Raw genomic sequence first — 26,165 nt, 5'->3', positions numbered from 1 at the left:
TTCTCTGAATGATCCTGAACGGCCCCTCTCTTTCTCTCCCTTCTAGACGGAGATCGCTAAAAGGCTGAACACGATCCTCGCCCAGATAATGCCTTTTCTCTCGCAAGAGGTAAGAGCCTGCTTGACTGTTTCTGGCGGGCAAAGGGGAAACGCGCGGTGCCAGGGCTCGGGGTCTGCACAGAGAGGAGCACATCCCGGCTCCAGGAAAGCCCAGTTCGGTTGGCTTTTGAGGCTGGGGACTTTTGCGGAGATGGCACTAAGCATAAGCATAAGCATTTTATTGTCATTGTGCACGCACAACGAAATTTACAGCAGCATCCTTCGATGCACGCAATTTCAGACTCATACCCCATCCTCCCTTTCCCCTTCCTCCACCCATCCCTACACAGCCCCAAACACATCAACACGAAGCCACGGAGTTCAGCATCGCCACAGCTCTAGAGTAGAAGCTGTCTCTAAGCCTCTTTGTCCTAGTTTTGATAGACCTGTCTCATCTGCCGGATGGTAACAGTTCAAAAAGAGAGTGTGCTGGATGAGACGGGTCTCTCAGAATATTTTGGGCTTTCTTTAGGCTTCGGGAATTATAGAGTTCTTCCAAGGAGGGGAGAGGGCAGCCGATAATCCTCTGTGCAGTAGTGATCACCCTTTGGAGCGCCTTCCTATCTAAGTCCTGCACTGTGCTTTCCTGGAAAGAACATCTGGATTTGAGTCCAGTAGTGCTTTTGAGACCTGCAAAATTTTCGGGTAGAAGCTTTCAGGAGCTCCCTTTGTCAGGTCTCTGGACTTGAATCCAGCTTTTCGACTGCAGAGCAGCACAGCCTGGAACAGTGGTGGCGAACCTATGGCACGGGTGCCAGAGGTGGCACTCAGAGCCCTCTCTGTGGGCACGTGCAAACAGAGCCCCACCTTTACACATCTAGGCTGGCCTGGGCCACTGGGCTCGATTATTAGTATTAAACCTAAGACCTAGTTTTGGGGAAGCAGTGTAGGTAACCCTGTTAAACCCCACTGATTTTCATGCGAAGAACTAAAGTGCGATCCTTTACCTGGGAGTAAGTTTGGTTGCTGGCAATGGCGCTTGCTTCTGAGTCGTGATTCACCCGTTGGAAGAGTTGCACAGTTGCTTCAAAGCAAAGCCACCGACTACCACCAAGCTTACTCCCGAGTAACACACGTCTCGGAGCCAACTGTTTTTTCTAAACTAAAACCTCAGTATTCAGGTTAAATTGCCGGGTTGGCACTTTGCGATAAATAAGTGGGTTTTGGGTTGCAATTTGGGCACTCGGTCTCGAAAAGGTTCGCCATCACTGGCCTGGAAGAAGCAACTTTCCTCTTGGTGGGAATCCTGGGCGCTCCCCTCAAGACTATATTCGGGCTCATTTTCCTCTCTAACTGAGCTCATTTTAAGGTCTGGGGACCAAGGACAGGTTGGCTTCAGCCAGTGACCCAGCTGGCGCTCAGAGGGTACAGACAGCGGCCTCATTCAGTGCCAGGGAGTTTCCCTTTGTCTGGGTGTAGAGTGTGTGGGTGCTGGAGAGGGTATGATCCCCCTGGGAGAGCTCCTGAGGGGTTGGGATCCCTGTCCCGTCTGCTGGGTGTCTTGCTTCCATGCCACAGGCGTGCTTCTGTTGGATCCAGCCTGCGGTTCCCAGGAACTGGACAAGCCCCCCCCCCCCCCCCCCGGCGATTTGAGTTTTGCAGCCGGTAGCAGGGAACAAAGGAAGCTTTGTAGGGGGTTTCAAAATGACTCCATCGCTTTGGTGTCTTTCTTGAGGGAACATTCTCCCAACATAAGAACATAAGAAAGAGCCTTCTGGATCAGACCAGAGTCCATCTAGTCCAGCTCTCTGCTACTCGCAGTGGCCCACCAAGTGCCTTTGGGAGCTCACATGCAGGATGTGAACGCAATGGCCTTCTGCGGCTGCTGCTCCCGAGCACCTGGACTGTTAAGGCATTTGCAATCTCAGATCAAAGAGGATCAAGATTGGTAGCCATAGATCGACTTCTCCTCCATAAATCTGTCCAAGCCCCTTTTTAAAGCTATCCAGGTTAGTGGCCATCACCACCTCCTGTGGCAGCATATTCCAAACACCAATCACACGTTGCGTGAAGAAGTGTTTCCTTTTATTAGTCCTAATTCTTCCCCCCAGCATTTTCAATGGATGCCCCCTGGTTCTAGTATTGTGAGAAAGAGAGAAAAATTTCTCTCTGTCAACATTTTCTACCCTGTGCATCATTTTATAGACTTCAATCCTATCCCCCCTCAGTCTAACCATCTGCAGTGTTACTCTGAAGTAAGTCCCTGCAGGGTAAAGGGGGTTTACTTCTGAGTAACCATGGACAGGCACACTGCCTTGAAACTGCCTTCACCTGACTCCAGCCAGCCCAGCGTCTTCTGTTCTGAACACCAGGGGAGCTGAGGGTCTCTTATGCAGCGAGCGTCAGCTGGCTGCCCCCAGAGATCTTTTCACCGCAGATGTGTCCATGCCTCAACCCCTCCAGAACCTTCTGTGACGCAGGAGCAGCAGTGGCGTAGGAGGTTAAGAGCTCATGTATCTAATCTGGAGGAACCGGGTTTGATTCCCCGCTCTGCCGCCTGAGCTGTGGAGGCTTATCTGGGGAATTCAGATTAGCCTGGGCACTCCCACACACGCCAGCTGGGTGACCTTGGGCTAGTCACAGCTTCTTGGAGCTCTCTCAGCCCCACCCACCTCACAGGGTGTTTGCTGTGAGGGGGGAAGGGCAAGGAGATTGTCAGCCCCTTTGAGTCTCCTGCAGGAGAGAAAGGGGGGATATAAATCCAAACTGCTCCTCCTCCTCCTCCTCCTCCTCCTCCTCTTCTTCTTCTTCTTCTTCTTCTTCTTCTTCTTCTGCTTGCTCTGCTCCTTGTCCCCCACCCATCTGAAACAAGTACACTGTATTCTGTGAGCTCCAGCCACCAAGAAGTTTTAGTCTTTAAGGTGACACAGGATTCTTTGTTCGTGGGAAACTCGTCCGTCTTTTCACTGTTGTAATACTTTTGGACAGGAATATAAAATCACACAGTAGAGGCCTTTTTAATAACAGAAATATAGCATTTCTAATAAGATTAAATACAGGATATATATTTTGGGGTATAAGCACATTCTCAACTTTACACTGAAAGACTGGCTCAGATTTCTTTCATGTTTAGTGAAAAGAAATGTCTTTCAGCAGAAACATTGCAGGTTGTAAGGTATTTGAGCTTCCTCAAACTATATTTCTGTTGCCAAAAGAAACTGGAAGGAAAAACAGGTCAACGATACATAATTTATCACGGCTGAAAAGGAAAACTCATGTTCTGTGTTTGTTAATTTCGATAAGACCGAAGTACTGAGGCAGATTACTAAATTTAATGCTTTCTCTTGACATGCTATGTGAGGTCCAAATAGTCTAGGACTGGGGTCTGCCACCTGCGGCTCTCCAGATGTTCATGGACTACAAATCCCATCAGCCCCAATTGGCCATGCTGGCAGAGGCTGATGGGAATTGTAGTCCACGAACATCTGGAGAGCCACAGGTTGCAGACCCCTGGTCTAGGAATTGCCTTATGGTTACAGGTTATGTTGTAGTTGTTGGGATAAGTGCTCCTGGTAGTTGGAGATTATCCCTTATCGTAGTTAGCAGAGCGGCACGGGTGGCTAGAACACAGCAGAAGCCTGACCTCGTGTGCGTGCGTGCGTGCGTGATGGATCCCAGTGTGCGGCAAGCTTACACAAAAGAAAGTCAGAGTCAGTTGTAGTTTCTAATCTAATAAAAAGAGTATTTATTAGTGAACTCCATTCTGGATAGAAAGGTAGGTAGATAGATTCACTATGCTATCCTAATCTAACTGGATGGAGATGGATGCGCAGAGCACCCATCCTCTCTCTAGGCATTGTAGGGAGAAGAATGGAGAAGGGGTCGAGGAAGAAGCCGGAAGGAAGGAAGTCCCTGAGAGTATCAATCTAACATCAAAGGGATAGAACCAGCATGATAGAGTAAAGGTGTCAAATCCCGAGGTCCCTATCTAGCCACTGGCTCTCTAGTAAAACCCCCTCTGTAGGTTGAGGCAGGAAACAGCGTAAAGTCCTTCACTTCCAACAGTAGTGAGAACTGACCAGTGCGGCTGGCTAGTGGAAATAAAAATTGACCCTCGTGCCCAGCCCTGATTTGTGGACACCCAGGTTCCTTTGATAAAAACGACACTGTTGGCCCACCAGAAGAGATCTCGTGAGGCAAACCGTTTTTGAACGTGCCCCTGCCAAGCAAGCGAGTGCATCGCGGTTCCCTTTTTCTTCGCTGCATCTCCAGGGATCTCTTGACGCCGCAAATGGGCGTAATTATCTTGGCTTCCCTGTCAGGGGCTTTGTGGGGGGTTGTGGCATGTGCTGAAAAGTCACTCTGGGGCGCCCTGACAGTCCCGCCTCGTGCGGTTGGTGTGTCTGTCGACGGAGGAGGATTGAGTCTGATGTTCCCTGTTTGTGTCTTTGCCTCTCCACAGCACCAGCAGCAAGTGGCTCAGGCTGTTGAGCGTGCCAAACAGGTCACCATGACTGAACTGAACGCCATCATCGGGGTACGTGGCGTTCCCGGTCTCACCGTGTGTATATCCCTTTATTCCTATCATAAACCGTACAACAGAGACAGGCCCACCCTGCACGGGGCGCTGGGGAGAAGGGCTGCGCTTGCAGAAACACCACGAGCTAAAACGGGGTTTTTTCCTCTAGCCAGACACTTGCCTGGCCTCTGGGGGGCTGCCGATCAAAACGTCTGGTTTCAAGTTCTGCGAGCAGATGTGCAGGAAGTCTTCTCCTTTCCCCCCGGCATGTTTCTGGTTATCGCAGGGTCCCAAGTTTTCCAGCAGCTCTCTGATCTTAGCTGAACCAGTAAGGACTCCCCTGCCCTCCTGCTGGCCCCCGGGACCTCCCCCCCCCCCCCCGTTGGGGCACAAGAGACGGTCATGGTCCAAAGAGAGAAGAAACGGGGCTCCTTTTCCTGCACAAATCCCTCTCTTTGAGGCATGCAGGAGAAACTGTCCCAGTGGCCCTCCTGACCAGCCGTGGCCTCCCCGGGGTCTGGAGGAAAGAGGGTCTTCCCCTGAATCGGGGACCCTTTGGTGGAGTCTGTGTGCCAGAGGTGAAACCCGGGACCTTCTGTTCCTTGGCATGTATCATGAATACTGGGGGGAGGGGGGGGGGCTTATTCGCCACTGAGTGGGGGACAGCAGCAGGCATTCCTCTAGAACCGTGATGGCAAACCTTTGGCACTCCAGATGTTATGGACTACAATTCCCATCAGCCCCTGCCAGCATGGCCAATTGTTCTAGAGCAGTGGTGGCGAACCTTTGGCACTCCAGATGTTATGGACTACAATTCCCATCAGCCCCTGCCAGCATGGCCAATTGTTCTAGAGCAGTGGTGGCGAACCTTTGGCACTCCAGATGTTATGGACTACAATTCCCATCAGCCCCTGCCAGCATGGCCAATTGTTCTAGAGCAGTGGTGGCGAACCTTTGGCACTCCAGATGTTATGGACTACAATTCCCACCAGCCCCTGCCAGTATGACCAATTGTTCTAGAGCAGTGGTGGCGAACCTTTGGCACTCCAGATGTTATGGACTACAATTCCCACCAGCCCCTGCCAGCATGCTGCCAGATGGGGATTGTAGTCCATAACATCTGGAGTGCCAAAGGTTCGCCACCACTGTCCTAGATACACGATGGCTGTCTCAGAGGTTGACTGCCTTGAAATTTGGAGGCTCTCTTTAGTCACTGCGGCCAGTAGCCCCTGACAGACCTCTCCTCCTTTGGTGCTGTCTGTGCCTGTGGCCATCACGGCAGCCCCTGGCAGGGAATCCCGCATTTGAATCAACTTCTTTCTGTCCTGAATCTGGGGATCCTTTAAGATCTAGAATGCCGGGAGAGGACAAAAAAGTTTCACAGTACGGTGGGAATCTCATAACAGTAATTTGCTCGAGCGAAGCCCACTGCGTTCGCAGATCTGGTCGGGCAGTGTGTTGGAGGGGGGGTGGGTGTCTTTTAAATTTTCCTGTAGCCTTAAGTGGTCTGGGGTTCCGGCTCTCTTATCACTCCTTAAAAATTGGCCTTAAAGGGCAAGCCCTTCTTTGGGACCCGGGGAGGGCCGGCCTGTCTCTGTTAAACTGCTGAAATGAAATGTGTTGTAGAATTTGGGGTAACTTGTGTTTGTGTCCTGGCACGGGCTCCTCTCGCAGCCTCCTCCTACCTGTTATTTCCTGCTAGAACCGTGGTGGCGAACCTTTGGCACTCCAGATGTTATGGACTGCAATTCCCTGGGGGTGGGGGGGGGGGGGGGTGGGGGGGGGGGGGGGTGGGGGGGGGGGGGGGTGGGGGGGGGGGGGGGTGGGGGGGGGGGGGGGTGGGGGGGGGGGGGGGTGGGGGGGGGGGGGGGTGGGGGGGGGGGGGGGTGGGGGGGGGGGGGGGTGGGGGGGGGGGGGGGTGGGGGGGGGGGGGGGTGGGGGGGGGGGGGGGTGGGGGGGGGGGGGGGTGGGGGGGGGGGGGGGTGGGGGGGGGGGGGGGTGGGGGGGGGGGGGGGTGGGGGGGGGGGGGGGTGGGGGGGGGGGGGGGTGGGGGGGGGGGGGGGTGGGGGGGGGGGGGGGTGGGGGGGGGGGGGGGTGGGGGGGGGGGGGGGTGGGGGGGGGGGGGGGTGGGGGGGGGGGGGGGTGGGGGGGGGGGGGGGTGGGGGGGGGGGGGGGTGGGGGGGGGGGGGGGTGGGGGGGGGGGGGGGTGGGGGGGGGGGGGGGTGGGGGGGGGGGGGGGTGGGGGGGGGGGGGGGTGGGGGGGGGGGGGGGTGGGGGGGGGGGGGGGTGGGGGGGGGGGGGGGTGGGGGGGGGGGGGGGTGGGGGGGGGGGGGGGTGGGGGGGGGGGGGGGTGGGGGGGGGGGGGGGTGGGGGGGGGGGGGGGTGGGGGGGGGGGGGGGTGGGGGGGGGGGGGGGTGGGGGGGGGGGGGGGTGGGGGGGGGGGGGGGTGGGGGGGGGGGGGGGTGGGGGGGGGGGGGGGTGGGGGGGGGGGGGGGTGGGGGGGGGGGGGGGTGGGGGGGGGGGGGGGTGGGGGGGGGGGGGGGTGGGGGGGGGGGGGGGTGGGGGGGGGGGGGGGTGGGGGGGGGGGGGGGTGGGGGGGGGGGGGGGTGGGGGGGGGGGGGGGTGGGGGGGGGGGGGGGTGGGGGGGGGGGGGGGTGGGGGGGGGGGGGGGTGGGGGGGGGGGGGGGTGGGGGGGGGGGGGGGTGGGGGGGGGGGGGGGTGGGGGGGGGGGGGGGTGGGGGGGGGGGGGGGTGGGGGGGGGGGGGGGTGGGGGGGGGGGGGGGTGGGGGGGGGGGGGGGTGGGGGGGGGGGGGGGTGGGGGGGGGGGGGGGTGGGGGGGGGGGGGGGTGGGGGGGGGGGGGGGTGGGGGGGGGGGGGGGTGGGGGGGGGGGGGGGTGGGGGGGGGGGGGGGTGGGGGGGGGGGGGGGTGGGGGGGGGGGGGGGTGGGGGGGGGGGGGGGTGGGGGGGGGGGGGGGTGGGGGGGGGGGGGGGTGGGGGGGGGGGGGGGTGGGGGGGGGGGGGGGTGGGGGGGGGGGGGGGTGGGGGGGGGGGGGGGTGGGGGGGGGGGGGGGTGGGGGGGGGGGGGGGTGGGGGGGGGGGGGGGTGGGGGGGGGGGGGGGTGGGGGGGGGGGGGGGTGGGGGGGGGGGGGGGTGGGGGGGGGGGGGGGTGGGGGGGGGGGGGGGTGGGGGGGGGGGGGGGTGGGGGGGGGGGGGGGTGGGGGGGGGGGGGGGTGGGGGGGGGGGGGGGTGGGGGGGGGGGGGGGTGGGGGGGGGGGGGGGTGGGGGGGGGGGGGGGTGGGGGGGGGGGGGGGTGGGGGGGGGGGGGGGTGGGGGGGGGGGGGGGTGGGGGGGGGGGGGGGTGGGGGGGGGGGGGGGTGGGGGGGGGGGGGGGTGGGGGGGGGGGGGGGTGGGGGGGGGGGGGGGTGGGGGGGGGGGGGGGTGGGGGGGGGGGGGGGTGGGGGGGGGGGGGGGTGGGGGGGGGGGGGGGTGGGGGGGGGGGGGGGTGGGGGGGGGGGGGGGTGGGGGGGGGGGGGGGTGGGGGGGGGGGGGGGTGGGGGGGGGGGGGGGTGGGGGGGGGGGGGGGTGGGGGGGGGGGGGGGTGGGGGGGGGGGGGGGTGGGGGGGGGGGGGGGTGGGGGGGGGGGGGGGTGGGGGGGGGGGGGGGTGGGGGGGGGGGGGGGTGGGGGGGGGGGGGGGTGGGGGGGGGGGGGGGTGGGGGGGGGGGGGGGTGGGGGGGGGGGGGGGTGGGGGGGGGGGGGGGTGGGGGGGGGGGGGGGTGGGGGGGGGGGGGGGTGGGGGGGGGGGGGGGTGGGGGGGGGGGGGGGTGGGGGGGGGGGGGGGTGGGGGGGGGGGGGGGTGGGGGGGGGGGGGGGTGGGGGGGGGGGGGGGTGGGGGGGGGGGGGGGTGGGGGGGGGGGGGGGTGGGGGGGGGGGGGGGTGGGGGGGGGGGGGGGTGGGGGGGGGGGGGGGTGGGGGGGGGGGGGGGTGGGGGGGGGGGGGGGTGGGGGGGGGGGGGGGTGGGGGGGGGGGGGGGTGGGGGGGGGGGGGGGTGGGGGGGGGGGGGGGTGGGGGGGGGGGGGGGTGGGGGGGGGGGGGGGTGGGGGGGGGGGGGGGTGGGGGGGGGGGGGGGTGGGGGGGGGGGGGGGTGGGGGGGGGGGGGGGTGGGGGGGGGGGGGGGTGGGGGGGGGGGGGGGTGGGGGGGGGGGGGGGTGGGGGGGGGGGGGGGTGGGGGGGGGGGGGGGTGGGGGGGGGGGGGGGTGGGGGGGGGGGGGGGTGGGGGGGGGGGGGGGTGGGGGGGGGGGGGGGTGGGGGGGGGGGGGGGTGGGGGGGGGGGGGGGTGGGGGGGGGGGGGGGTGGGGGGGGGGGGGGGTGGGGGGGGGGGGGGGTGGGGGGGGGGGGGGGTGGGGGGGGGGGGGGGTGGGGGGGGGGGGGGGTGGGGGGGGGGGGGGGTGGGGGGGGGGGGGGGTGGGGGGGGGGGGGGGTGGGGGGGGGGGGGGGTGGGGGGGGGGGGGGGTGGGGGGGGGGGGGGGTGGGGGGGGGGGGGGGTGGGGGGGGGGGGGGGTGGGGGGGGGGGGGGGTGGGGGGGGGGGGGGGTGGGGGGGGGGGGGGGTGGGGGGGGGGGGGGGTGGGGGGGGGGGGGGGTGGGGGGGGGGGGGGGTGGGGGGGGGGGGGGGTGGGGGGGGGGGGGGGTGGGGGGGGGGGGGGGTGGGGGGGGGGGGGGGTGGGGGGGGGGGGGGGTGTGGGGGGGGGGGGGTGACTGAACATCTGGAGGAGAGCCATGAGTTCCCTACCCCTGATTTAGAGAGACCAGTACTGTTGCACCTTTTTTTTAGAGGGGTTTGTAATGGTCTGGTTAATGAAGTGAAGTGAAGCTCGCAAGTTTGTGAGCAGCAGTGGCGTAGGAGGTTAAGAGCTCGTATATCTAATCTGGAGGAACCGGGTTTGATTCCCAGCTCTGCCGCCTGAGCTGTGGAGGCTTCTCTGGGGAATTCAGATTAGCCTGTGCACTCCCACACACGCCAGCTGGGTGACCTTGGGCTAGTCACAGCTCTACGGAGCTCTCTCAGCCCCACCTACCTCACAGGGTGTTTGTTGTGAGGGGGGAAGGGCAAGGAGATTGTCAGCCCCTTTGAGTCTCCTGCAGGAGAGAAAGGGGGGGGGGTATAAATCCAAACTCTTCTCTTCTTTTTCTTCTTTGTGCATCTGCTGAGTTTCTGGGGCTTCGCACCCCCTGGTTCGTTCTGGCTCAAGAGTCCCCCTCCTCTGGCCACGTGCCTTGATGGGGAGATGTGGCTGAACTTGCTTGACGTGCCGCTTCTCTCTGCTGGTCCTGACCCCCGACTTTCTTGTAGCAACAGCAGCTCCAGGCTCAGCACCTCTCCCACGCGGCCCACGGCCCCCCAGTACAGCTGCCGCCTCACCCGTCGGGCCTGCAGCCGCCCGGGATCCCTCCGGTCACGGGGAGCAGCTCGGGGCTGCTGGCTCTGGGGGCCCTGGGCAGCCAAGCCCACCTGGCCGTGAAGGACGAGAAGAACCACCACGACCTGGACCTCCGAGGTGAGCAAGCGCAGGGCTGGGGGGGCCCCATTTCCGGCCTCGCTCCTGGGATCCCGCTGGGGAGAAAATCTCTTGGGTGAGGGAGGCGCGAATAGAGGGGTTGGTTTTGCCGAAGGGCTCGCGTTGGCCTCTTCCCTGGCGGCTGGGCTTCCTTTGGAGACTCCGGGCCCAGAATAGGCGGCTCTTCTGCTGCTCCGAGCCCAGGAACATGGCTGGCACCGGTGTGTTTACCAAGCCAAGCCAGAGAGCGTGGAACCGCTAAGATTGTTCTATTTTTAAGAAGCCTTCCCTCCCCCCCCACCCCCCCTTCTCTCCGCCTCCCCCTTCGGTGTTCCCTGGATCTTGGCTCCTGCCTTCGCTGGCCTTTGTTCCGGAAAGATCGTGACTCCAGCGCAGTAAGTCCTGTTTTGTTCCCTTTGACTCGGCTGTGTTTGTTTGTAATGTTTAATTGTGTTTTTTTTGTTTCTCTTTGAAGCCTGCTTCCTGGTTCTCATTGTTCCTTGGTGGGGGGGGGGGGGACTTGTGGGTTTTGGGTCCTCTTTCTGTTTTGCTTGGATGCAGCCTGGTTCTGGGTGACCGGCTTTCTTGGCTGAGCCCAGGCCCTTCAGCGAAGGGAGGTGTCCCGTAAAAGGGTGGGGGGGATTCTTGAGTTCTTTGAGAAGTGGTTTCACTCAGGCGGCTGCTGTATTATCTTGGGTCATCTAATCTCCAGGGATGACCTGGGCAGTGGGCCGGCCATTAACCAGCTGTGTGGGGAGGGGGGGGGGCTGTGAGCTTCCAGCGGCTGGCCAAACACCGTCCCCCCCCCTGTTTTGCAGTTGGGCCTGCCCCCATTTTTGCCGTCTCTGCCCTGAGCAGAGTGCTGCTTAAAGAAGAGAAGAGAAGAAGAGTTTGGATTTATATCCCCCCTTTCTCTCCTGCAGACGACTCAAAGGGGCTGACAATCTCCTTGCCCTTCCCCCCTCACAACAAACACCCTGTGAGGTAGGTGGGGCTGAGAGAGCTCCGAGAAGCTGTGACTAGCCCAAGATCACCCAGCTGGCGTGTGTGGGAGTGCACAGGCTAATCTGAATTCCCCAGATAAGCCTCCACAGCTCAGGCGGCAGAGCTGGGAATCAAACCCGGTTCCTCCAGATTAGAGACACGAGCTCTTAACCTCCTACGCCACTGCTGCTCCTCGCCTTCGCCATCACTAGGCAGTGAAAGAGAGGGGTTTTTTTATTTTCTCTGAGGCCTTCTTGCCAAACACAGAAGCTGATCCAGTGGGGGGGGGGGAGGGGAAGACCCGCGCCAGGGGCCCAAATCTCTTTGTGGTCCCCTCCCTGTTGTCAAACGGGGTGCAAAGGAGCTTTGATTGGTCAGAAATGACCATTTCCCCCTTCCCGGCCCTGTGAGTGAACGTCCTCATGGTAGGAGATGCCTTCTGCTTTCCAGATGCAGAGTTGGATGTGCCCCACTGCAGTGGCGTAGGAGGTTAAGAGCTCGTGTCTCTAATCTGGAGGAACCGGGTTTGATTCCCAGCTCTGCCGCCTGAGCTGTGGAGGCTTCTCTGGGGAATTCAGATTAGCCTGTGCACTCCCACACAGGCCAGTTGGGTGACCTTGGGCTAGTCACAGCTTCTCGGAGCTCTCTCAGCCCCACCTACCTCACGGGGTGTTTGTTGTGAGGGGGGAAGGGCAAGGAGATTGTCAGCCCCTTTGAGTCTCCTGCAGGAGAGAAAGGGGGGATAGAAATCCAAACTCTTCTTCTTTTTCTACCCGGGACTGCTATTAAACTTAACCAAACCCAATCCTAAATAAAACAATCCAGAAAAATTACGTTAAAACATAACAAAAAGAGCAGCAGTGGCGTCGGAGGTTAAGAGCTCGTGTCTCTAATCTGGAGGAACCGGGTTTGATTCCCAGCTCTGCCGCCTGAGCTGTGGAGGCTTCTCTGGGGAATTCAGATTAGCCTGTGCACTCCCACACACGCCAGCTGGGTGACCTTGGGCTAGTCACAGCTTCTTGGAGCTCTCTCAGCCCCACCTACCTCACAGGGTGTTTGTTGTGAGGGGGGAAGGGCAAGGAGATTGTAAGCCCCTTTGAGTCTCCTGCAGGAGAGAAAGGGGGATATAAATCCAAACTCTTCTTCTTCTTCTTCCTCCCTTCCCCCACCCACAGAATACGAAGCCTCCTGCTCCCTCCACACACACCCCACGCCCCTTTGCTGCAGGGAAGCTGTCCTCAGCCTCTGTTGCCTGAGTAGGGCCCATCAAGCAGGCCGCCTTCTGCCAGCACCCCCAATAAGGCCCCCTGGCACTCGCTGGCTCTTGCCTTCCCTGCCAGCCGGGTTTCCTTGGGAAGGACGGATTCAGACCTGCCCCCAACAGCCTCCTCCACATCAGCAGTATTTCTGCTGAAACTTGGCCAGACAATACAAAAGGGAGAACCCAGAGGACCTGGGGGTGGGTGGGGTGGGAGAGAGAGATGCTGCCCCCCCCCCCAACTCTGCATTTGGAAAGCAGAAGGCGTCTCCTACCATGAGGGGCCTCCCTTTCCACAACCGGCCGGCCCTTCGCTTGCAAACGGGGCGCTCCCAACCTTCCACTCTTTTCCTGCCGCAGAATAACTCTGTCTCCCCGTCTGAGAGCCTCCGGGCCAGCGAGAAGCACAGGAGCTCCTCGGACTACGGCCTCGACTCCAAGAAGCGGAAAGCCGACGAGAAAGACAGCCTGAGTCGATATGTAAGTCTGCCGGGTGTGGGGCAGTCCCTTGCGTGGCCGGGGGGTGGGGGCGGGGGCGGCGGCAGCAGGCCTGATAACAGGTCAGTTCTTGGCTCTTGGTTTCAGGACAGTGACGGGGACAAGAGTGATGACCTCGTTGTGGACGTCTCCAACGAGGTAAGTTGAGCGGCCCTCTTCCCCCCTCCCCCACACCTTCTCATTGGTACAGGTGTGTTCAACTCCTCCTCACCTCCCCCCAAGAGACAAAGACAGATCTCTCCCGTTGTCTAAAGAGAGACAAAAACGCGCCTCTTCCCTTAACTTCTTCAATCTTCAATGTAATCTTCAAAATTCTGAGGTTTTCTCTTGCGAGATCCCCCCCCCCCTCCACCTTTCGGATGCAGTAGTAGGATTTTCTTTTTTTGGCCCCCGCAGTCGAGCAGGTGAACTGGGGTTGCCTCTGCTCTGAATTTGGATCTCCCTCCCTGTTCCAAGTGTGGCTGAGCATCGCTTCCTTCTGTTCTCCAGGATCCCGCGACGCCCCGAATAAGCCCCGCTCATTCGCCCCCAGAAAATGGGATCGACAAAGCGCGGGGGCTGAAAAAGGACGCCCCCAACAGCCCCGCCTCTGTTGCCTCCTCCAGCAGCACGCCGTCTTCCAAGACGAAAGACCTGGGCCACGTAAGTGCCGGGAAGGGGGGGGGGGCGTCACTGTGAGTTGGGCACTGAACTCCTTCCTGGATGCCCGAGAGTTGGCCGTGAGTGTCATGCACAGGCCCATGGACAGACGGGGGGTGGCCGCGGTGCAGGAGACGGGCCGTGATACGTTGGGCCCAGCTGCACAGGAGAGGCTCGGGAGGGGCAGGCTGCGTTCACGGTTCCAGTCACCCCATCTCCAGAAAGGCACTTGGATGCACAGCCCATTTTTATTCATTCATTCATTCATCCATCCATCCATCCATCCATCCATCCATCCATCCATCCATCCATCCATCCATCCATCCATCCATCCATCCATCCATCCATCCATCCATCCATCCATCCCAGTGTCCATCCATCCATCCATCCATCCATCCATCCATCCATCCATCCATCCATCCATCCATCCATCCATCCATCCATCCATCCATCCATCCATCCATCCATCCATCCATCCATCCATTTATTTATTTATTTTCAGACTTCTATACCGCCCAACCCCCAAAGGGCTCTGGGCGGTGAACAACATAAAATTCAGATACAAAAAAACTTAAAAATCAAATATCAGTCAGTCATTAAATAACACAAATTAAAACGCAGCAGTTAATACATAATACATAATTATTATTCCCATCTGTATGTTCGGAGATTTCTGCCTCCAGGAAGTTATCAGGAATTCTGCTTCCGGGAAATTATCCGTAGGGTGTAGATCAGTGGTTCTCAACCTTCCTAATGCCGCGACCCTTTACTACAGTTCCTCATGTTGTGGTGACCCCCAATCCTGACATTTATCCATTTGACAGATGGAGAACACTGATGCAGAGAGTCTTGGGTGACCCCTGTGAAAGGGTCGTTCGGCCCCCAAAGGGATCCCGACCCCCAGGTTGAGAATCACTGGTGTAGATAATCCATGTCAGAAGATTCCCAGAGAGACAATCGGGGGTTTGGAACCAGCTGCAGCGTCGCTGGTTCGGTAACTACCTGGGGGGCGCAGAACAAAAAATGAGAGTTGAATAGTTTAGTTGCCCATTTGGCCACTGTGGAATGTGACCCTTCTGTCCTGACGTAACCCTGGAGTCGCTTAGAGCGAGGATGTTCCTTTAACTGTGTCGGTGTGCTATTCCAGCCCCCCCCCTCCCCCCCTGTGTCTCCCACTCTCTTGGAAACAGGCGGACATTTTCTCAAGTCCCCATTTAAAGTTTCTGGTGTTTGTGGTTTGGTGGTCCTGTGATGTGGCTTTGTTTTAATTTGCCCGACGAGGTTTCTTACCGAAGTCAATATTCCGTAAGACTTAATGCAGTTTGTGAATCATCTGGAAATAGGATGCGTTTTGGAATGGAAGTGAGTCTCGGAATTTGATTCCCGGGTTGAGCGAGCGCCAGCAGTTCTGTTCTTAATAAAAGATGACCCTTTCTTGCGAGTGCTTGAATGCTGAGGCCAAATCCCCCCCCCTTTTTTTTTTACCCAGAATGACAAAGCCTCCACCCCTGGACTGAAATCGACCACCCCCACCCCGAGGAACGATGCGCCAACACCAGGGACGAGCACCACCCCAGGGCTGCGACCGATGCCAGGCAAGCCATCTGGAATGGATCCTTTGGGTACGGAGCTCCCATCTCAGAGATGGCCGTACACCCAGGGTTTCCCCCGAGACTGGACCACACTGTCCCCCCTTGTCCCAAAGCCCAGTCGGGGGGGGGGGGGCGGTTCTTGCAGGTGGGGGGCAGGGGCTGCCCGGCTAAGAATGTGAGAGTTTGTTGAATTGGCTGGACGGTTGCGCAAAATGAATCTCCCATCCCTTTCTCCAGCGTCTGCCCTGAGGACGCCCATTTCGATAGCGGGTTCTTACGCCACCCCGTTTGCCATGATGGGGCATCACGAAATGAACGGCTCCCTCGCCAGCCCCGGGGCATACACGGGCCTTCACAGCATCCCACCCCAGATGGCTGCCGCTGCCGCCGCCGCCTACGGCCGCTCTCCCATGGTGAGCTTTGGAGCTGTACGTAGACCTTTTAGCTCCTCTCTTAAAGGGGGGGGAGGGGGAGGGAGGCAGTGGGGCGGTGGGGGGGTTAGGGTGGCCTGCTTGCCTCTAGACTTGAAAGTGGACGAGAAATTATTATTTACTTCATTTATACTTCACCTTTCTTCCCCAATGAGGACCCAAAGCCGCTTAGCATTATTTTTCTTTTTTCCATTTTATTATCACCTAGAGCAGGGGTGGGCAATTATTTTTTCCATGGGGCCACATAAGAAACAGAAAATATTGTGGAGGGAGACCGTCCAAGAAAAGGCAGAGGGCGACTTTGAGGCAAGCCTCGCAGAAGCCGGGCAGCCGCAAGGCAACCAGCTTCGGCCGGGCTTTCAAAACGCCATTTCCCCTTCTGGCACCGGGGGGCCAGTCAGGGTCATCCGGCGGGCCGGCCCGCGGGCCGTAAAATGCCCAAGTCTTACCTAGAGGGAGAGCTGGGCGCAGGAGGCCGCTGCCAGGATTCCTCTCCGCAGCAGAGCAATTTGCTCATTGTTAGGGCTGATGGAACCATCACAGAGGGGCTGTTAGCTCTTGTGTCCGCCCAAACGCGTCTCCAGAGTGGAGATTCGACAGAACAACATGGCAGGGAGGGGGGGGACAGGCAGCGTGTTTGGCTGTGATTGAGCACCCAAATTAGCCGTGTGCGGCAGTCTCACAATGGAGCAGAGAAGGTCTGGGGCAGGCTTGAATTCGGTCAAGTCCTCCAAATACGGCAGAGGTGGGATTCAGGCGGTTCGCAGCGGTTCTGCCAAACCGGTAGCTGACCAGCTGAATCCCACCATGGCATTATTCCAGGGTGGCCACAGATTGGTGGCCGCCCTGGGGTGGTGCCACAGTGTGCATTTTTGGGGGGAGGGCCAGGAGGCCTTCCGGCCCTCCCCAAAGGCCACGCCACAGCTGGCCCCCCAAAGCCACCGCAGTGGCGTAGGAGGTTAAGAGCTCGTGTCTCTAATCTGGAGGAACCGGGTTTGATTCCCAGCTCTGCCGCTTGAGCTGTGGAGGCTTATCTGGGGAATTCAGATTAGCCTGTGCACTCCCACACACGCCAGCTGGGTGACCTTGGGCTAGTCACAGCTTCTCGGAGCACTCTCAGCCCCACCCACCTCACAGGGTGTTTGTTGTGAGGGGGGAAGGGCAAGGAGTTTGTAAGCCCCTTTGAGTCTCCTGCAGGAGAGAAAGGGGGGATATAAATCCAAACTCTTCTTCTTCTTCTCTCACCTCTCCCTTGCCCAACATTGGAAAGGGGGGGGGGGGTCAGGGCACAGCAGCCCAGTAAGTGGGCAGCGTAGGTGTGGGGTGTGTGGCTGGGGGGGCAAACCAGTGGTTGATCCAGTTGGATTCCATCACTGAAACATGGTCTCCATAAGTTCTAGGGAAAAGACTCAAGGACTGTGCTTTTACCCTCAGATTATAGGGCAGGCAGCAGCGACAGGAGCCTGTGGGGTTTCAGTTTACCCCGCTGCAGTTATCGGGATTTTTTTAACGGACGAGTGCCGTTCTTATGGGGCGTGGCTCTGTTCTTTTGTGCTTGTGTTTGATGTGGTCTAAAGTCTTTGGGACATTCTTGGTCTGCTCTCACCTTTGTCTTTTCTTTTCTTTTTTTTGATCTGGTTCCAGGTTGGCTTCGACCCACATCCTCCTATGAGGGCCCCGGTCCTGCCCACCAGCCTGGCGTCCATTCCTGGCGGCAAGCCGTAAGCCCCCCTTCGACCTTTTGGTTCCTGCTTTTGTCAATCGCTGGGCAGTGGGGAGGGGGAGGCAGGGGGAGGGGTTGTCGCCAGGTGTCTCCAAGGCAGCCAGCGGCTCAGCGCAGAGAATGTGGGGAGGTGTTGCTGGGGGGCCCGTTTCCCAAGCCAGAAACAGAGTTGTTCTCCGCAGTGTGGTGGGAGGGGCCCTCTTCCTCCTTCCCTCCCTCTTTTGGGAGGGGGCGCAGGGGACCTTTCCCCAACCCACTTCACCCTGCAAGCGACACAAGAACGGAATATTTCAATGTGCATCTGAGGTAGGAAAGAGAAGGGAAGGTTTGTCCCTGCGCAGGGGTCTGCAGGGGCTGATGGGAATTGTAGTCCATGAACATCTGGAGAGCCACAGGTGGCAGACCCCTGGTCCATGGGATGGGGCAGTGTGTTTGTGGAAGAAAGGAACAAATTGCGATAGCCATTCCCTGTGAAAGCTGCTCCGTGCCTGTGTTGTGTGTTTCTCCTGAGACCTGTCGCCAGGCAAGACAGGCAGCTGCAGTTGAGTTATAGCAGTGATGGCGAACCTTTTCGAGACCGAGTGCCCAAATGGCAACCCAAAACCCACTTATTTATCGCAAAGTGCCAACGTGGCAATTTAACCTGAATATTTTAGTTTAGAAACAATTTAACCTGAATGTTTTAGTTTAGAAACAAACCAGTCCGCTCCAAGGCGTGTGTTACTCAGGAGTAAGCTTGGTGGTAGTCGGTGGCTTTGCTTTGAAGCTACCGTGCAACTCTTTGAACGGGTGAATCACGACCCTAGGAGGAGTTACTCAGAAGCAAACCCCATTGCCAGCAACTGAGCTTACTCCCAGGTAAAGGATCGTGCTTTAGTTCTTTGCATGAATATCAGTGGGGTTTTGCAGCGCTTAACAGGGTTATCTACACTGCTTTCCCAAAACTAGGTCTTGGGTTTAATGCTAATAATCGAGCCCAGCGGCCCAGGCCAGCCTAGATGTATGTGTGATGAACTCTGTTTGCGCGTGCCCACAGAGAGGGCTCTGAGTGCCAATTCTGGCACCCGTGCCATAGGTTCGCCACCACTGAGTTATAGCCAGACAAGGCAGGTAGATGCAGGTGAAGATGCCTTGGAGTCGGCTCCAGATGAAGTGTTCCCCACCTGCCTCCGCTACTGTAACACATTTCTCTTTCATCAACCCCCCCCCCCCCCATCCCAGGGCCTACTCGTTTCACGTAAGTGCGGACGGGCAGATGCAACCGGTCCCCTTCCCACACGACGCCCTGGCTGGGCCCGGCATTCCCCGGCACGCTCGCCAGATCAACACGCTGAGCCACGGCGAGGTGGTCTGTGCCGTGACCATCAGCAACCCGACCCGCCACGTCTACACAGGTGGGAAGGGGTGTGTGAAGATCTGGGACATCAGCCAACCGGGTAGCAAAAGCCCCGTCTCGCAGCTGGATTGCTTGGTGGGTGCTTGCGTTTATTTAATTCGTTTACGTGGCTCTGTTCTTCCCAGTTGCGGCTCAGAGTGGCTGTGTCGCACTCGCAGCCCTCCAGATGTTATGGACTACAGTTCCCATCATCCCCTGCCAGCATCGTGCTGGCAGGGGATGATGATAAGGCTGTAATCCTAACATGCTGGAGAGAATACGTCAGTTTGACACCCGCGGCTATGGTTCTTGCCTTCCCATTTTCTCACAACAACCGCTCCGCTAAGTAGGCCAGGCCAGGAATTTGCAACAGGCCCGAGGTCCCCCAGCGAGCTTCCGTGGTACCAGTGGGGATTCAAAGTCAGCATGCCCAGGGTCCGACTCTGCCCATCCACCCACTTCACCACACTGCCTCCTGCCTCCTCAGTTCTTCAGTGAACATGGAGCTCTTTGGTGGGGGGTGGAGACCCAAGTTCACTGCCATCTGCTGGACTTTCTTTGGGCGTGGTGACCTTGTCACAGGAGCAATTAATTCTGCCTAATAAACAGCCTGAGGAGCCGCATGGCGTAGTGGTTAAGTGCTTACACTGCCACTCACACGGTCAGGAGTTCGAGCCCCCTGTGGGTCAGATATCCTGGCAGCTGGCTCATGGTCAACTCAGCCATCCATCCATTCCTTGGTCGGTAAATGAGTACCTAGCTCATCGCTAGGCAGTAAAGAATAGCCGGGGAAAGCAATGGCAAACTACCCCATAAAGAGACTTGCCTATGAAATCACTGCTTGCAGTGGTACCCCAGGGTCGGACACGACTGAAGGGGAAACTTTACTTTAATAAACAGCCTGCTGGGGTTGCCTGCTGGGGTTTGATCGGTTTCCTACGGCACATTAACTGAGCCACCCTTGCGGTGACCCTGTGAGATCGGTTGGGCTGGAGGCCGGATGGATAGAGAACTGCAACTTGGTTTCCCACGTCCCAAGCCTCTTGACCTGCCAGAAAGACCCACTGGCGGAGGGGACGGACGGACGGACGGACGGACGGACGGACGGACGGACTGTTGTTCACACTAGATCCATCTCTGTGCTCTGCCACCCTCCCCTCCCCTGCCTGAATACCCAACCTTTTCTGCTCCCCTTCTAGGATGGGCCGGGTCAGGGTTATGAGCAGTGGCGGAATTCAAATAATTTAACAACTGGTTGTTCAGAAGCACCGTTTTAACAACCGGTTCTGCGGAAGTGGTGCGAACCGGCTGAATCCCACCACTGGTTACGAGAGAGATCCGTGACTCGGCCGGCCCTGTGGCAGAGCTCACGCTTTCCCTCGTCCCTCTTTCCAGAACAGAGACAACTACATCCGCTCCTGTAAGCTCCTCCCCGACGGCCGCACGCTGATCGTGGGCGGGGAGGCCAGCACCCTCACCATCTGGGACCTGGCCTCGCCCACCCCAAGGATCAAAGCGGAGCTGACCTCTTCGGCCCCCGCCTGTTACGCCTTGGCCATCAGCCCCGATGCCAAAGTCTGCTTTTCCTGCTGCAGTGACGGGAACATCGCCGTCTGGGACCTCCACAACCAGACCCTGGTCAGGTGAGTTTCCTCAAGAGTTCGGCAGCCCAGGAGAAAGAGCGGTCGTGTTGCTGACGGTGGGAGAACAAAGGTTGGCTAGGCTGGGGCTGTTTGTGCTGTGCTTCGTGGACCAAACTATTTATTTATTAAGATGTTATATCCCACCCTTCCTCTTGGTTTTAGGCAGTCTGCCGTGATAGCTGGATGTGTTTTCCGTTGAAACCCAAAATTTAAAAGGTCATCCACAAATCTCTCCCCAAAAAAAAGATATCTATTGTTCACACCCCCTCCAAAGCCCTGGCAAACGAGCAGGTCTTGCAGTGCCTCCTGAAGATCTCCAGGAAGGCGGCCTCCTTTCACCTCTTTGGGAAGTCTGTTCCACAGAGCCGGAACCGTCACGGAAACAGCCCGGGCTCTGCTCAGAGGCAGGCAAGACACCTTATGTGGTGCAAAAGCCAACAGACGGCTGCCCGATCACTGCAGTGGGCACCCAGGAACACTGGGAAGGGGACGGTCCTTCAGGTGTTTAGACCTGTCAGACAATAAGATCTCAGCTGCATTAGAGATGAGCCCATAATATGGGAGCGGGAGGGAGGGAGGCTGGCTGTTGTCCCCCTTCTCGCTGCATCATCTCAGGTGTGGGCTGACTTGCGAGGGGGAGGGAGCAGACACCCTCCGACCCCTGGCTTGGCTTCTTCTGTTGTTCTGACTTGCAGTGTCCGCCCTGCTTGTTTGGGTCATCTGAAGCAGGAGTCCCAGCAAAAGAGAAGGGCCTTTTAGGTCAAGATAGATGATGAAATCCCGGCCTAGCGGCGGTAAAAACAAGGCTTGGTTCTGTTTCCAGGCAATTCCAGGGTCACACCGACGGGGCCAGCTGCATCGATATATCACACGACGGCACCAAACTGTGGACAGGAGGCTTGGACAACACGGTGCGCTCCTGGGATCTCCGGGAAGGCCGGCAGCTTCAGCAGCACGACTTCACCTCCCAGGTAAGCCTCGGAAGGGCCTCTGCAGTTTCGTCTTCCCCCCTCCCGCTTGCTGCTGCTGCTACTGGACCGAGGCCTTCATGAGCCAGCACCTCGAAGCAGGATGGCTGTGGTGGAAAGCTGTCCATATTAGCTAGCACAGACACTGCTCTTTGCCGTTATCTCCTGGGGAAACGCAAGACAACGAAGGTGTCGTTGTGGAGGTGGCTCTTCCGTGCATCTAAGTCCTGTCAGAAACCTCAGCCCGGACGACTAATTCTGGACATCTGGATGGACGTGTTGGGATGTTTCATGAGCGACTCTGGAGGGAGAAATTGCGGGATTTTTCCGTGGCTGTGACAAGAGGTTCCTTTTCTGTATCTAGCCACATTGATATCCCAGCTAGAAAACCTACCTCTGGATACGGCTGCAGGTTACACCCGTGCCTCCTCGTTCTGGAATGCCACGCCCTCTTTTTGTGCCCCTGGCTTTGGGCTGCCACGTTTTGAGCAGGTGGCTCTGGGCCCAATGCTCCATGGACTCTGAGCTGGCTCACGCAAGCGTTAAGCAGATGTGAAACTGGGCTGGACATCTGCCTCCCCAACGTGAAGAACAGGTGCCGAGTCTGAATAAGAACAGCAGGCCCTGGGCGCAGCTTCCCAGCATCGTTCTGTCCATGTTGGGAGCTTCCTCAAGAGGGTTGTCCCACCTCATTCAAGGCTCGCCCACTGGAACCAATCAAGAGGCCGTGGCTGAGTGGCAGTGCGTGTGGAAGAGGCCACTGTGTTCAACCCGGCCGCCTCCTGTTGAAAAGCCCCTTTTCCCTCTGCTGGAGAGAAATCCTGGTTCAACTCTCAGGGGAAACGTCGCTCTTGTAGAGATGCCGTCTGCCAGAGGCCGTAGTTCAGGGTCTGCCATCTGACTTGGCACAGGAGGATCTGGTCCTTTGGCGTGGCACTCTGCTTACATTTGAGAGCCAGCGTGATCTAGGGCAGGGGTCTGCAACCTGTGGCTCTCCAGATGTGCATGGACTACAATTCCCATCAGCCCCTGCCAGCATGGCCAATTGGCAGGGGCTGATGGGAATTGTAGTCCATGCACATCTGGAGAGCCACAGGTTGCAGACCCCTGGTCTAGTAAGAGTGATGGACTCTAATCTGGCGAAGCAGGTTTGTTTTCCCTGCTCCTCTACATGAAGGCTGCGAGGAGAGCCACAGTTCTCTCAGAACTCTCTCAGACCCTCCTGCTTCACAAGGTGTCTGTTGACGGGAGAGGAAGGGAAGGAGTTCGTAAGCCGCTTTAAGACTCCTTACAGGAGAGGAAGGCAGAGTATATAAATCCAAACTCTTCTCGTCCCATGTGCCATATTTATTGTGCACTCGAATGCTTTTCTTCTGTCCTGGGGGGGAGGGAAGGGGGGGGGGCTTCCCTGGCCATGCTCTGGAGATGCTCGGCTTCACCGTCCTGCTCCTTCTCCTTTGCAGATCTTCTCGCTGGGGTACTGCCCAACCGGGGAGTGGCTGGCCGTGGGCATGGAGAGCAGCAACGTGGAGGTTCTCCACCACACCAAGCCGGACAAATACCAGCTCCACCTTCATGAGAGCTGCGTCCTCTCCCTCAAATTTGCCTACTGTGGTGAGTCCCAACCAGACCCTGCAGGAAATCCCAGGGAGCTCCTTCTCTTGGAAGAGGGTCTGTATCCCAGGGGTCAGGTGATGCTTTTGATGCTGAAAGTTGGGGGTCATCTCCAGTTCAGAAGGCCTGGAGGAGGTGACCTGTTCTTCCTCTTGAGGAGCAGCACTGGCGTAGGAGGTTAAGAGCTCGTGTATCTAATCTGGAGGAACCGGGTTTGATTCCCAGCTCTGCCGCCTGAGCTGTGAAGGCTTCTCTGGGGAATTCAGATTAGCCTGTACACTCCCACACATGCCAGCTGGGTGACCTTGGGCTAGTCACAGCTTCTTGGAGCTCTCTCAGCCCCACCTACCTCACAGGGTGTTTGTTGTGAGGGGGGAAGGGCAAGGAGATTGTAAGTCCCTTTTAGTCTCCTTACAAGACAGAAAGAAGGGATATATAAGTCCAAACTCCTCTTCTTCTTCTTCTTCTTCTTCTGAAACTGCTGATGTTCCGTATGACGCACGGCAGTTAGCGTCAGTACATCGTAGGGTGTCTTCTCCCGGTTGGGTCCATGCTGTGTGTAGTCAGGAGCCTTAGTGCCCCGGATCACTCCCTAGGGGCTGCCGTGGGTGGGAAAGTCACTCGGAGGAGTTGGGCGCAGTGCGTGCGCGGAAGGGGAACGTAGACCTGCGTTGGGATGTTCCCGTTTGCAGAGGTCAAGTGATGAGTCAGGCTGGGCTTTTCCCAGCTGTGATCCTTTTAAAACGTCCTGGGGGGCCCATGGCAGGCATCTGCTTCTGTCCCGGTTCAGCTGGCAGGAGGTGTCCCCCCCCCCCCCCCCCCGGTGGGCCATGCAGCTGACTCTGGGCCTTGTTGTTCCTGCAGGGAAGTGGTTTGTGAGCACCGGCAAAGACAACCTCCTCAACGCCTGGAGGACTCCTTACGGAGCGAGCATCTTCCAGGTAAGATGAGCCCTTCGGGGATAGGGCGGTATACTAAGTTTAATAAATAAATAAATAAAATTAATAAATAATAATAACAACGATGATAACAACAACAACAACAACAACAACAACAACAACAACAACAACAACAACAATAATAATAATAATAATAATAATAATAATAATAATAATAGGATTGATGAGAAGCAATTGGAAAAACTTACACAATACGAGGATTTAAGGATTGAACTACAAAGACTCTGGAGCAGGAGAAGGGGGAATAGATTGAACGGTGGGCAGGGTGGGGGGAGAAGTTGATAGAATGGACCCCCTCCCCCCAAGGCTTATTGCTGTGTCAGAAGACTGTGGATGTATTACTTATCGGCTCTGTTTGTGTATCTGGCCCCATATTCTCTTCTATCACTTAAAGGAACAGAAGGAAAATTGGGGTGCTGTGTGGTTTCTGGGCTGTGTGGCCGTGTTCTAGCAGCATTCTCTCCTGACGTTCCGCCTGCATCTGTGGCTGGCATCTTCAGAGGACCGGATGGCAGTAAAGCAAGTGGAGTATATATACAGCGCATCTCCTCGTCTGGCGCGCCTCCCCTCAATGGTGTCAAAGAGAAGTGTGCTGGACTGAGAGGCATGCCATATATATACTCCACTTGCTTTACTACCATCGGATCCTCTGAAGATGCCAGCCACAGATGCAGGCGAAACGTCAGGAGAGAATGCTGCTAGAACACGGCCACACAGCCCGGAAACCACACAGCACCCCAGTGATTCCAGCCGTGAAAGCCTTCGACAATCGAAGGAAAGTTGTCATTGAATGTGGCTGACGTTGGAAAGACTCGTAAAACCCGACTCTCTCTTTTTCTTTCCTCCCCTCCCAGTCAAAAGAATCTTCCTCAGTCTTAAGCTGCGACATTTCGGCCGACGACAAATACATCGTCACGGGGTCGGGGGACAAGAAGGCCACGGTCTACGAAGTGATCTATTGAGCCGGGGGCGGGGCTTCCGCGTGGCCATCCTGCTCCCAGAGGGCTGGTGAGAAGAAGGCGGACCTCCAGCGGGCGCGAGCGGAACGGATTCGGGGGGAGCGGCAGCGTTCCCAGCATGTGCTCCATCCAGGGAGTTGTGTAGCCGGCGTTCGTGTTTCTCGTTGTGATCTTGAAGTCGCTCTGTGGATTTCGATCCCTTGGGAGCTGCAGGGATTTCCCCCGGGGGTTTCTGAGCTCTTGTGTGATGGATTCCTCCCCCCCTCTCCCACACACACACACACCCCTCGGATTTTCACTTTTTGGTTCTCATGCCTGTGATCGGGAGACTTGCCTCCAGCAGAGACTCTGTGGCTTTTTTGTTCTCTCTCCGTAAGACTTGTGGGAAATGTAAATAGCTAATACGTTTAATAGGGTGAGGGACACCGTCTGTCTGGTACCCTGGCTGTGTATTTTCTTTCCTTTTGGTCTGCTGTAATTATATTCTTTGGTGGTTTTTTTTTTTGAGGGGGTGGCCATCTTTTTCTTCCTCAGCCCCCCCCCCCTCCAAACTTCTGCATGGGGAAACTGTACGGATCTGCAGCTTGAGCAGAGCTCTCCTCCCGAGGAGCCTTCCAGCCGCCGTCCCTGTGAGCCATCTGCTCTGTTCTGCAACTTGCTGCCGCGCTGGGCCACGTTTTGGAGTTTGGTTGGATCGTTCACCCGACGACGGCAGCTCAGGCGGAACAGTCGCATTCTTCTGTGGGTTTTTTTTTAATTATTATTTGAAACACTTTGGTTATTTTGGAGCAAGCAAGAATTCCACGTCCCGCCGGACTTCTGACAACGTCCATCATCACAACCTTTGGGCTGAAACACCGAGGAAAAGCTTTCAACACGGCAAACGTTTCAACAATTGCTCAGGGAGCCGAGAAAAAAAAAATAATAGCAACTTGTGTGAGATTTTTTTTTTTTACTTCAATGAAAGTAAAGTAATAGAAATGATAACATTTAAATGCAGGTTTGGGTTTTCCTTTTTTTTAAAAAAAAAAGTTTACTAACATCTGGTTTCTGTATGGCGGGGATCGGGGCGTACGGTTCAGTCAGGTTTTCAGTAGATTTGGCAATCTTTCCGTCTTTGGGTGCAAACAGAAGTTGGGGGGAGGGAGGGAGGGGGGACCCGCCTTCTGGCCTCTTTTGTATTAAAGGAGTAAATAAAATTTAAAACACGGGAAATCTACATATTTGTGTAGCAAAAGATCCTGCCCTGTAATGTAGCATATGGAAGAGATTTTTTATACCACATTTTTATGGATTATTTTTTAATTTTTGATTTTGATCTGGTTAAAAAAAAAAAACCAATCTAACTACAGCTTAAAAGGTGGAAGAACTGCCTGTTTTTATTAAAGGCGATGCCAGTACATAACGGAA

General features: G+C 58.1%; 1 protein-coding gene across 6 annotated transcripts; it reads left to right on the top strand.

Annotated features, from left to right (window-relative positions):
* Positions 1 to 26,165, top strand: TLE3 (TLE family member 3, transcriptional corepressor). 6 transcript variants are annotated; one of them, XM_048481752.1, is made up of 16 exons: positions 1 to 109; positions 4,502 to 4,576; positions 9,908 to 10,112; positions 10,491 to 10,507; positions 12,715 to 12,834; positions 12,940 to 12,990; positions 13,342 to 13,494; positions 14,981 to 15,113; positions 15,321 to 15,496; positions 17,159 to 17,235; positions 18,459 to 18,708; positions 20,008 to 20,255; positions 21,079 to 21,226; positions 22,687 to 22,837; positions 23,702 to 23,778; positions 24,651 to 26,165. In XM_048481752.1, exons 1-16 carry the CDS (start codon positions 89 to 91, stop codon positions 24,756 to 24,758), a joined length of 2,010 nt encoding a protein of 669 aa, XP_048337709.1. In that variant the 5' UTR covers positions 1 to 88; the 3' UTR covers positions 24,759 to 26,165. The 6 variants fall into 6 exon arrangements, with proteins under 6 accessions (XP_048337709.1, XP_048337706.1, XP_048337710.1 ...); XM_048481749.1 differs by having other exon boundaries at positions 15,321 to 15,511; XM_048481753.1 differs by having other exon boundaries at positions 4,502 to 4,600; positions 14,981 to 15,086.

The sequence above is a fragment of the Sphaerodactylus townsendi genome, linkage group LG17 (assembly GCF_021028975.2).
Source record: "Sphaerodactylus townsendi isolate TG3544 linkage group LG17, MPM_Stown_v2.3, whole genome shotgun sequence".
Taxonomy (NCBI): Eukaryota; Metazoa; Chordata; class Lepidosauria; order Squamata; family Sphaerodactylidae; genus Sphaerodactylus; species Sphaerodactylus townsendi.
The sequence above is the reverse complement of the archived record's forward strand: the minus strand, read 5'-3'. Positions and strand labels throughout refer to the sequence as shown.

Coding starts and splice junctions, on each gene's coding strand:
- TLE3 (XM_048481747.1), top strand. CDS start 89: ATGCCTTTTCTCTCGCAAGAG. Junction 12,991..13,341: donor TTGTGGACGTCTCCAACGAG/GTAAGTTGAGCG, acceptor TCTGTTCTCCAG/GATCCCGCGACGCCCCGAAT. Junction 20,256..21,078: donor CACAACCAGACCCTGGTCAG/GTGAGTTTCCTC, acceptor TTCTGTTTCCAG/GCAATTCCAGGGTCACACCG.